This window comes from Cricetulus griseus, chromosome 3, assembly GCF_003668045.3.
Source record: "Cricetulus griseus strain 17A/GY chromosome 3, alternate assembly CriGri-PICRH-1.0, whole genome shotgun sequence".
Classification (NCBI taxonomy): Eukaryota; Metazoa; Chordata; class Mammalia; order Rodentia; family Cricetidae; genus Cricetulus; species Cricetulus griseus.
Genome location: NC_048596.1, coordinates 266204936 through 266217429, shown reverse-complemented (window position 1 = coordinate 266217429; position 12494 = coordinate 266204936). Strand labels below are relative to the sequence as shown.

Below are 12494 nucleotides of genomic sequence, written 5' to 3'. Positions count from 1 at the left end.
GAGGTTGATTTGAGTGTCCTCCTTAATCGCTGTCCACCTTATGAGGCTGGATTTCTCACTGAACCCAGAGCTCAGAGGTTCCCTAGATGAATTCACCATCTTTGTATCCAGTGCTGGGATTACAGGCTCAGCTTTTAAATGGGTTTTGGGGATCTGAATTCACTTTACCCACTGAGCCATCTTTCCAGAGCCCTCTCCCCTTTTAAAATAAAGAAAATACATAGTTTTGTTTGCTACCTTTTTTGAATGTATAAGGTTCAAAGTTTGGGCTTTCCCTCTTTGTTTAGATACCCCTTATCTCCTGGATTTTTTTAAATCTTTTTTTTTTTTATCTCCTGGATTTTTAACTTTATTTTGTGTGTTTACAGGCTTTTTATTGAAGGACAGTGACCTTAAGAAAATGTCTGCAGCCACTTACTGTCAAGGACGTAATGAAACAAAATTGCTGGAGACGATGGAAAGACATTGCCATAGAAATGAGGCCTATGAGACCCAGACATCAACTGGAAAGGCTTAAGATGAAACCCTGGGCACATCTTAGATGGGGGTAGGGGTGAGGCTCTGGCCCACCCCGGGCTCTCTGTAAACAATCTCCTTTCAACCTGTTTAGGCCACTTTTGTTTTCGGCATGCTCAGGGGGAAAGACACAACCAGTATGTTTGAGTTCATACAGTATTTTCTGTTCAGTGGCATGGAACAGGAGATACAGGTCCCCAGACACCCAGCATTCTAGAAGCAGCAGTGCCGGTCTTCCCTGGGGAAAGAGGTATTGAAATCTTCTCTTGCCCAAGGCTTTTCTCAGCTCCCCAAAGCCTGGCAGCACTTAAAACAGGTCAGAGGAACTGTGTGTGTGTGCACATAGGTCAAGAATAGAACTGCAGATTCAATGCAGATCACCCTGTTAAATTTTAATTTCAGATGAGCAATGAGCAGATTTTTAAGATAATTATGTGCTACCCAGTTTTTGAGAAACATTGATACAAAAATTTCTCCATTTGAAATTCAAATTTAATAGGTATTCTTCATTTTTATTTCTTAGATTGCAATCTTACACAAAAAGGAAGTGGAGAAATTATTGTAGATAACTTAAAGTTTGCCATATGGATTATCTGCTATTTTTTGATGGCTTTTGATTGTGTTTTCTTTCTTTTTTTTTTTTTTTTTTTTTTTTGGCAGAGTCTCATGTAACCCTAGCTGGCTTTAAATTAGATATGTAGCTGAGGCTGGCCTTGAATTCCTGATTCTCCTGTGTCCATCTTCTGAGTGTTAGGATTAAGGTGTGTATCAGCACACGCAGCTGGCTTAAAGAAAATTCTTTTCTTGTTTTGTTTTTTTGAGACAGGGTTTCTCTGTGGCTTTGGAGGCTGTCCTGGAACTAGCTCTTGTAGACCAGGCTTAGTCTCAAACTCACAGAGATCCACCTGCCTCTGCCTCCCGAGTGTAAAGAAAATTCTTAATTCTATGTTTTGACTGTACAGTTTTTGAAAATATTTTTTAAAAGAAGTTTGGATGTATGTGGGCATAGTGTGTATGAACACTGTACATCACATAAATGGCAATCAGAGGACTATTTTGTGACGTCAGCTCTCTCCTTCCACCTTTATGTGGGTCCTGAGGACCAAATTTGGATCACCAAGCTTTTGTGGCAAGCACCTTTACCCACTGCGTCACCTCTCAAACCCAAAAGCTCTTTTCAGAAAAGAACTCTAGGGATCTACCCTTGGCACTTGTTCCCACCTCAAGAGGCTTATTAGTTAGGGATGGTCAGAGGTCAGGTGACATGCTGTGGTCATGGATTTGCTCCATCTTTGGCTTAACCTGGGACAAGATGCAGTCAAAGTTGCAGTGCCCAAAATGTCCTTAAACCCACAGCACCTTAATCCCTTTCAATTTGCATTCTAACTGAGCATGCTCATTCTAGCTTTGATAATTACTTCAATAATACAGTTACACATCAAAACAGAATAATAACGCCCCTTTGGTTATGGATTACATTCCTCAGAGGCACAGACCTTGATCATTTTTGTGGATTATGGGTGGATTATTTGCTTTGTAGGCTGGTGCATAAAATCTGTGTGTATGTGTGGGAGAAGGAGAAGGTATCTCTCCACTTTCTTCCTCAGGGGCTGACTGCCACTGGCTAAGGCTATGATCACTCCCAAAGGAAGGAAGCAGGATCTGAAGGAAGTGGGGGACAGATTTTGGAAACTGAATGTTGAAGGCAGGATTAAGTGACCCAAACAAAACCAGTGATAACATCAGAACAAGGCCCTACCTCCATTGACACCATTGACTTCTCCACAGTCTCCAGGAGGTCCACATGGACCTGCAGACAGCTGCTCCAACCGGTTGACCGCGCACTCCAGTCTCTCCACCAGTCCCAGCATGTCTGCCATCCTAGAAGGACAGGGGCAGAGAGATCATGTGAGCATAACTGAGGATCAGAAAACTGACACCATCCCACTGAACACAGAGAGAGAAGATAAACTCTCAGAATGACTCTCATCACCTTCCTGTCATAAAAAAACATGTGAAACAGATAAAAGAGCTTACACAAAATGAAAATTATTTTGGGCTCATTTCTACTCAGTACAAACATGTTTATTTATTTGCAAGGATCTCTCTATGTATTCCTGGCTGTCCTGAAACTCCCTATGTAGACCAGGCAGACCTTGAACTCAGATTGATCCTCTTGCCTTTTGGTCCCCAGTACTTGGATTTTAAAGGTATGTACTACCATGCCTGGAATGATCTTTTTTAACATAGTATAAAACCCAAGACACTAGCTTTCCATTATTCCCAGCTGTCTGCCTACATGCTTCCAATGCTGTTGCCTGACACCATTTTTTGTATGGCACTTACCTAAAAGCCACAAACACATAACATCAAATCAATATCACGAATGCTTACTAGGCTAAGTGGTGGGAACACATTTTAATAATTCTCAGTCATTCTGTTAAAGTGTGATTACCCAGCTCTAAACCCATTGATAATCCTTGTTCACCCAACTGTATGAAATGTGAGTTTATAGAATTGCATCGTTTAGCAAGCGAGGAAATACCATCACCTCTGGGTATTAATTATTATCAGTTTGTTTCAGTGTTTTGGTTGTGAAATTATTTTAAAGTGTACTGATTCTGAATTGCGGAGGTTTTAGTTTAAAAGATTAAAGGTGGCTGTTTTCCTTGTGGAGGCTATCATTACTTTTAGGAGCAAGTTAGTATTCAGTGGGCTGGTTTTTGGAGACTGGATCTTAAGTTATCCACCATTCTGGCCGGAATAGAGATAGAAACTGAGGCATCGGGGATGAGAATGGGATTGCACATCCATCTTTTTTCTGTTTCCAAACACATATTTAACTGAGTCCGTAGGTGACATTACTAGCCCTGGACTTACCACGCACAGTCCTCTGAACATCCAGTTAACTTAGTGGAGTCTATGAGCTATACCTCTAGACATTTATGACAGCCTTTGGTAAAATTCAGTCTGCTGCCCCAAAGACAATAAAATATGCTTGCTTTAGCCAGGACCTATGATTCCTTCCACTCTCAGGAACTTTCCAACTTTCTGTTCTGAGCAAAGGACAGGCAGTGTGCTTCCATATCACAGACACAGCTGCTGGGACGCACGAATATTTCAGTTTTCCCCCTAGAAGCCAGGAGAGTAGGTGTCCCTGCATTTTCAGATTAAATACGACAATCACGGGTCATCCCAGTTTCCAAAAGGAAGGTTAGCTACATCTAACCCTGTGCCCAGCTCTGTTCATCAACATCCAAATATCAGTAGCCAGAGATGGAGGCAGAACTCATGGTCTATTTTGGAAACCCATCGCTCTGGAAGCTGCCAGCAGCAGCTCTCTCAAAATATGGAGCAGGACTGAATCCAGCATCTAATCCCAAGGGGCTGCAAAATTAGAAGTTTCTCAACTATTCTTTTTCCTCTTCACGTCAGAGCTTCTGACGCTGTTACAATTGGGGGGAGGGGAGGAGGAAGGAGAGATTTAACTGAACCCTTTACATAATCTTCTTGTAGGGGAACTGGGTATCTCGTAGGTGGGCAAAGGCCATTTGAGGAATGATGAGAACCCCTCAAATCTTTTAATAGTTGCCCATCTGTTCAGTTATCTCGGCTCACTGTTAGTCAAACTTGCCAAATGTTACCACCATGGACCTAGACTATGATAGGGAAAGGCATCTGTTTTGCTAGCCAGCTCCCCAAACCACCTCTGGCTCTCCCCAATCAGGGCAAGCTGTTTTGGGAGAGCCTGTTACATTTCACACTTGGGACTGCCTTCCCAGCCAGGAGCTTAATCAGACTCTTTAACTGGTTCCAGTCTCAAGCTATCTAATAGTGAGTGTCACATATGTTGAAAGACAGCAGGACTCAGCGTATCAGCTGCAGGACGAGGCAGATTGCTGTGGAATGTGGTCTAAAAGGCACTCAGATGTCACTTCATGTAAAATCACCAAGTCACGTCACAGCCTCTAAGGAAATCAAAACGGTTCATGTGAGGAGGCTGGAAAGATAGCTCTAGGCTTGAAATTCAGGAGCAGTTTGTTAGAGGCGCTTAACAACAGACAGAAGGAAGGATCCACTGGGATGCACATTAGCCTGCCCGGGGTGACTGACAGGCTCTGAGGTAGCCATGCATCCCACCTGAACTTCCTCACGCCTTCTATATTCGACCTCAGCTGCTGTCCAGATCGTCAAGAATAAGCAAAACACATTCCAGCCCATTCGCCTTGGCATTTCAAAATGCACTTAGCCAACTTTTGACAGGATCTGGGAAGCATGAAGGAGGCCAGGGAAAGGCATAGAGTTGCTGTAGCAAATGGCAACATCAGGTCTGGTGAGGGATGGATCTGAGCAAGGGAGTCAGATACAAGGGTTGGGACAGGAGGCCAGTGGAACGGGGTGAGGGGCAATAGCTAGACGACAGACAGTCTAAGAATCAGAAGTGGAAGAGGAGGACAGATTTCCAACTGAAGAGTCAAGAGTCTGGATCGCATGGTGCAACTCAAACACGGCTCTCCAAAATCCTAGCCATCCTGTTGATGTAGAAGGGACCCTACAGGTGACTCTCTACAGCCTATAGCACATCAGACCAGAGAGGGTGTTCCAAAGGGAAAAGTGTTATATTCTGACATTTCATGCTTTTAAAGTTGTTTTTAGTTTACTACATTAATTTTTATGGATGTTTTGTATGGATGTATGTCTATGCACCATGTGTATGTCTGATGCCCAGAGACCAGAAGAGGGCATTGGATTCCCTAGGACTGAAGTTACAGACAACTTTGAGTTGTCATGTGGGTGCTGGGAATTGAACCCAGGTCCTCTGGAAGAACAGCTAGTACTCTTAACCTCTGAACCATCTTTCCAGCCTCTTGAAGATTTGTTTTAAGAAACTGTATTTGAAGACAATTCTCTTTCTTCTTCCTCTTCCTCTTCTTCTTCTTGTTCTTTTTTTGTTCTTTGTTTTTTTTTACTTTTCGAGACAGGGTTTCTCTGTGGCTTTGGAGGCTGTCCTGGAACTGGATCTTGTAGACCAGGCTGGTCTCGAACTCACAGAGATCCACCTGCCTCTGCCTCCTGAATGCTGGGATTAAAGGCGTGTGCCACCACTGCCTGGTGGGCATCTCTTTCTTAAAAACAAACAAACAAACAACAAACAAACAAACAAACAAACAAAACAGAGTCTCAATATGTAGGCCTAGTTGGCCTGGAATTCTTCATGTAGACCAAACCGGCCTTGAGCTAGCTCTGTAGCCATGGTTGATTCTGATCAGCTGATGTTCCTCCTCCTGAAATTATTCCAGATACACACCACTTTGCCCATACTTGACATAGATCTTAATTCCATGTGCATTAATTTTAAGTACCTCTTGAAATTAGATGTAACGGGAAACCCATCTTTGTGCATCATTACTTTTCTGATTTAAACTTTCCCTTTACTTACTCTCTTCCATTCTGTCTTTTCCTTTTAGTGGACATAGCACAGTTTCAGGACACAGTATGGGAAGTCAGTATTGTATAATGACTGAATCAGGACTGTGTTAGCGTTTCCATCCTCTGATACAGCAAGTCATCATTTTGTGTGTTTGGGTCTTCAAGCTCCCCTCTTAGTTCTTCATGAACTATACAACAGGTTGTGGTAAGATAGAATTAATGTACTGCTTTATAGAACACTATCCTAGTTAGGATTTCTATTGCCTCGACGAAGCACCATGACCCAAAAGCATGTTGGGGAGGAAAGGGTTTATTTGGCTTATACTTCCACATTGCTATTCATCACTGAAGGAAGGTAGGACAGGAACTCCGGAAGGAACTCCGGCCAGAATCCCGGAGGCAGGAGCTGATGCAGAAGCCATGGAGGGGTGCTGTTTACTGGCTTGCTTCCCATGGCTTGCTCAGCCTGCTTTCTGATAGAACCCAGGACACTGGCCCAGGGGTAGCACCACCCATGGTGGGCAGGGACCCTTCCCCATTGATCACTAACTGAGAAAATGCCTTATAGCTGGATCTCAAGGAGGCATTTTCTCAACTGAGGTTCCTTCCTCTCTGATGACTCTAGCTTGTGTTAAGTTGACACAAAACCATCTGTTGTCAACTTGATGTACAAACACATAACTATTAAGCCACAATCCTTCCTTTACTATTCATCCCCAAGATCTCATGTTAAAACATAAATAACGTTAAAAGTTCACAGTCTTACAAATTCAAACACATTAAAATTCCAGTCCCTTTAAAAATAACCAATCTCTTTTAAAATCCAAAGTCTTTTGAAGTTCAAAATCTCTCAACTGTGGGCTCCAGTAAAATCAGGGTGCAGTAACAATCAAATCAAAGCAAAACAAAATTTCAACCATCCAATTCCTGGGATCCACTCATGGTCCTCTGGACTTCTCCAAGGGGCTTGGGTCACTTTTCCAGTTCCACCCTCTGCAGCATACACAACTTGTCTTCTGGGCTCCAGCTGGCTCCACTCCACGGCTGCTGTTGTTCTTGGTGGTCATCCCAGGACACTGGCATCTCCAAAATGCTGGGGTCTTCTACTGCAACTGGACTGCACTTTCACCAGTAGCCCATCATAGACTCTCTTCATGGTGCCAAGCCTTGGCTTCTCTCTGCATGACCCCTTCAGTCCTGGGCCTTCAACTGCTACTGAGGTTGCACCTTCACCAGTGGCCTTTCCTTGCCTCTCACAGTGCCAAGTCTCAGCTCAGTTGCTCTCCATGATACCTTCATGCCTTCAAAACCAATACCACTAGGGTGACACACATTACCAAGTCCGGCTGCCAGGAGGAGGTACAACCTTGGCCACCTCTGGAATACAGCTTCTCTGTGCTCTCAGGAAACACTTCCCAGAAGAGTTCACCTCAATGATGCTGGCTTATTCTTAATCACCACTAATTTCTTAGTTCCAGCTGACCAGCATCAAGTATCCCAGCAAAGCAAAGTTTTGCTTTAGTAGTTCTGGTATCTTGTTAATCACAGTTGATTCTTCAGCCCCAGCTGACCAGACAGCACAGAATCTTAATTCAAAACAACAAATGGTCCTGATAGAGTCTTTAAACTTCCCTTTGAAACATCACAAATCAGGTTTTCTGCACTGTTCTCAACATTCTTGTCTTCCAAGCTTCCACAGAATATCCCACAGAGCTCTTAACACTCAATGGCTCTTCTAGCCCAAAGTTCCAAAGTCCTTCCACAATCATCCCCCAAACATGGCCAGGTCTGTCCCAGCAATACCCCACTATGCTGGTACCAATTTGTCTTTTTGGGTTTCCATTGCTGTCAATGACAAAACACCAGGACCAAAAAGCAAGTTGGGGAGGATCAGGTTTTATTTGGCTTACACTTCCACATTGCTGTTCATCATTGAAGGAAGTCAGGACAGGAACTCAAACAGGGCAAGATCCTGGAGGCAGAAGCTGATGAAGGGGTCACGGAGGGTGCTGCTTACTGACTTGCTTCCCATGGCTTGCTCAACCTTCTTTCTTATAGAACTCAGGACACCAGTCCAGGGGTGGCTCCTCCACCATGGGCTGGGCTCTTCCCCACTGATCACTAATTGAGAAAATGTCTTACAGCTAGATCTCATGGAGGCATTTCCTCAACTGAGGCTCCTTCCTCTCTGATTACTCTAGCTTGTGTTAAAGTTGACACACAAAACCACCCAGGACAAACACTACACCTCATGCTTCCTCATATATGTTGGTACCCATTAGCCAACCCCTCTCTATCTCTTCTCCCACCCTTTGTAGCTTCTAGTCACCACCATTCTGCTCTTTCCTTTTAGCTCACACATAGATCTGAGAACATGGGGTTTTGTCTTGGGCCGTCTGGCTTATTTCCCTTGATTCGATTTCTTCCTATCCCATCCATTGGCACAGATGATGGGATTTTATTCCTTTAATGGCTGAATAATATTGAGTACAAGCCTTCTCCTCATTTTCTTTATTCATGCACCTATAAATATATGCCCTCACTGATTCCATATCTTGCCTCATTTTCCTTTTGTAAAATTTAAATTTTGCCTTTATTAAGGTGAGATGTACATAGACTCAAAAGGGTATCATGTAATGTTTAGATCTGGTTAAAATTATTCACATCTTTAATCACTTATTTCTTCATGGCAAAAACATTGGCTATTCTTCCACCTTTTTGCAAAACATAGTTTGTAATTCTTACAAAAACACAATAGCTCCCTGCTCATAGCTATTTTTTTATTTTGAGAGATAATCATTTTCAATTACTGTAGCCATTTTATTTAACAATTACCTTTTCATCTCCAAGTAACATAATTTCATCTCTATACCTTGTCTGGTTTTCTTTCATTTAAAGGCATTATCCATTGAGTTCCACTGGTGCACAATGCACAAAGGCATGTTAAATTTATTTAACTGTTTATTTGAGACAGGGTATTGTTATATAGCCCAGGCTTGCCTGACACTCACAACTAGGGATTATAGTGTGCATCAGCCTTCTGAGCCTACACAGTTCCTCATGTCTGACTTTTAAGTGAGCTGTGGTAATTCACAGAAAATCACATCTGAGTGGTAAGGTCCACTGTGGTTGGTTATTTGTTGGCATGCCTGGTTTCCTAAAGCTATCGTTAACAGTGAAGGGACACTAGCCTATTTGGGCATGTGGTTCTGACAGGCCTTGCCCTTCTCTCCCATTCCCTCTGCCTTGCCTTGTAATTTAAAAACCATTAAATTACATTCCTGAAGCTAGCACCCTAAGGTCTATTCCCTTATTTGGCCAATCCCTCCTCCTAAGGCTGACTACCAAGGTCCAGCTATCAAGGTATTAAAGTCCAGCAGTCAAAATTAACATGCCCAATTAAAATTAAACATCTCATCTCAAAACAGTGTTTCTCCTTTTACCTTTATAAACTGCCATTTGTCTCTAGACCACATCTGTCTCCTCTCTATCCAGAGGCAGTCCTTTGTCCTTCTGGGACAAATATCCCTCCCCTTTTCCCTTGTTCTCTTCCTCTTCTTCTTCATCCTCTTATCTCCTGTCTTTGTCTCTTATTTTCTGCTTTCTGTCCCTCTGGGGTAAATAAATCTCCTTTGTTCTGAGACCTTGATCTTGGGGTGTCTTGAGCTGACTTGAAGGATCCCTACAAAAAAACAGCTTCTTGTTTTTTCTTTTCTTTTTCCTTTCTTACTCTATCTCTTTCTTTTTCTTTTTCTTTTGAGACAAGACTCTTTTTTACGTAGCCCAGGCTAGCCTCAAACTTGCAATTCTCCTCCTCAGTTTCCTGAGAACTGAAATTATAGGTGTATGCCCCCACACCTGGCCCTACTCTTGGCTTTGTATGCACTTAGAAATGACCCCTCTTTTTGCTTGTCTTCCAGCTGTGTGATTCTCCATTCAACAGAGCCAGACACAATTGAAGGTCTCTGTGTGTTTTTCACAGGGTGGATCCTCCTCTCATCTCAACAGTTGTTCTGTAGGCATGCTGTTCAACTGTGACCTGGCCTCTGGTGTCACCTTCTTCTATGAAGTCCCTCCTTTCTTCTTATGCCACATGGTATTTTTGTGTCTGAGTTTATAAATAAAAGAAAAACCTGGGTTTCAAATATTTCCTGTAGCCAATGTGTGCTAGCCCATAGACTGTATTGCAACAATAAAGAGACCTAGAATAAAGAAATACTTGCTGTGACCAGTGTGTGCTCTCCCATAGACTGTACTGTAACAACAGAGACCCAGGATAAAGAAATATTTTCCTAGGAGAAAAGATGATCAGCACTGCTGTTTTCTCTAACTCTTTTGCAAAGCCCATCCTCACAGTACTGGTGTGTTGTCCCTGATATGGTCGGATTCTATGTCCACTCTACATAAAACACAAAAAGGGAACACATTTTTATGCTATCTCCATAACAGATTCCTGTGAAAGGAGAGTTCCACACACTTCTGAGAATTCACTAAGTCTCCATGTTTGTACTCACATTTAGCTGGGAAAGCACAGAGAGACCTTGACTTGGAGTCACACACTGCAAACTGGTCCTCTGGCTCTTGTTAGCTGGGGGCTATAATGATTAAATTAACCTTTCCTGTGAATTTTACCGTTGGAATCTCTGAGGAGACACATCTCTAGACGAGTCCGTGAGGAAATTTCCAGAGAGGCTTAACTGAGCAGTGAAGACTCATCCTGCTGTGGGTGGCCCTGAGCGATGGGCTGAGTCCTGAACCAAATGAAAAGCAGCACATGCCCTGAGAACCAGAGCTCCTCTCCCTGCATCCTGACATACTCAGGTGTGAGCTAGCTGCCTCACACTCCTGCTGCTGAGCCACCGCCACCCACGGTGAACTGTACTCTCTCACACGGTGAGCCAAATAAACCCTTCCTCCCATAAGCACTTTCTGACAGTCATTTCATAACAGCAATGAGGAGAGTGACTAAAAGAGGAGCTCCGGGGAAAGTGTTTAACTTTGCTTTGCTATGTCACTACCTATTCATGGTTATCCTAGAAAGACATAGAGCCTGTGACGCAGACAATGATAAACAGGCTGGCCACCATTACAAGGGCAGTCCATGTCACAGTGGCAAGAGTCACAATATTTGGAATGTTAAGGGGTCACTGAGAAAATCTGGCCAATAAAAAAGATTTTAAAAATATTTCATTTTTTCCATGTTCCTTTACTTATTCTTTCAATATTTCTCCCCTCCAAGTTCTAACAAGGCATGGTCCTGCTTAGTTCGGAGAACAGATGTCTTCAGGGTGGTATGGCTATAGACTTCTTCAACATTAAAAAAAAAAGTTCTAGGTTTATTTATTTTATTTTCTCCATATGAGCCTTTTGCTTGCATGTATGTATCTGCACTATATATGCTCCAGTGCCCACAGAGATCAGATGAGGGTGTCAGATCTCATGGAAGTGAAGCCATCACGTGGGTGCTGGGAACGAACCCTGGTCCTCTGGAAGAGCAGCAATTGCTCTGAGCTACTGAGCCATCTCTGTAGCCCCTTCTCCCACTATTTCTAAGCCAGATTTTCTCTGTTGATACGTGTTGATTACCATAAAATGAAAGGCATGGTGCATAATTAGATTTTCTTTTGTTTTTTGTTGTCTTTGTTTTTTTTCTAGACAGTGTTTCTCTGTCTAGCCTAGCAAGACTGGAGTTCACTCTGTAGACCAGACTGGCCTCAAATGTGCAGAGCTCTGCCTGCTTCTGCCTCTCGAATGCTGGGATTAAAGGCGTGCGCCACCAACACCTCACTGTAATTAGATTTTTAATTACATATTTTTGCCTAAATAGTTTTACAGTGACTCTTTAGCATTAAAATAGTCCTTCAGAAGGACTGGGGAGATGGCTCCATAGGTAAAGCCTTGCAAACATGAGGAGGTGAGTTAGATCCCCAGAACCTAAATTAAAAAATAAAACAAAAAACAAAACAAAACAACAACAACAACAAAAAACAAACCAGCTGTAGTGACACACACTTGTAATCCCAGCTCTAGAGAGGTGGAGCCACGCTGACACCTGGGACTCTTAGACAGTCATACGTGGGGAGTTGTAGACCAATGAGACAATTTGTCTCAATAATATAGTGGGTGACATCTGAGGAACAACACCAGAGGTTGTCCTGTGGCCTCCAAATGCAACTGCACACATATGTATCTGTATATGTATCTGTATACAGGAACACACACACACACACACACACACACACACACACACACACACACACACCCTGCACAGAGAATTCAAGCCATTTATCTTCCCTCAGTTCACTCCAACCTTCTCACACTCAGTGGAGAAGGGCCTGTGGAGTCTTCTCCCACTCATTCTAGTCAGTGCTGAGAACGGCGTTCACAGCTGCTCTGAACACTGGCACCCTGCAGGAACATGCAACTGGTGTAAGAATAACAGCGCATTTGTCCAGATTGTGTCCTTAGCAGCTCTAAGACACCTTGTCCCATGAAAGTACTCCCTGAGCTGTCCTTTCCCTCAGCACATGCCCACCCAGCCTCCAAAG

The 12494-nt window shown here is 43.1% G+C and overlaps 1 protein-coding gene across 3 annotated transcripts in view; it reads right to left on the bottom strand.

The window, feature by feature from the left end:
• Positions 1–2396, bottom strand: part of Cap2 (cyclase associated actin cytoskeleton regulatory protein 2) — a 127004-nt gene extending 124608 nt beyond the window's left edge. For all 3 annotated transcript variants that reach the window (XM_035441530.1, XM_035441532.1, XM_035441531.1), the window contains exon 1: positions 2276–2396. In XM_035441530.1, the coding sequence (XP_035297421.1) occupies positions 2276–2396 (121 nt within the window). The remainder of the gene's footprint in view (positions 1–2275) is intronic.
• Positions 2397–12494: the final 10098 nt, after the last annotated feature.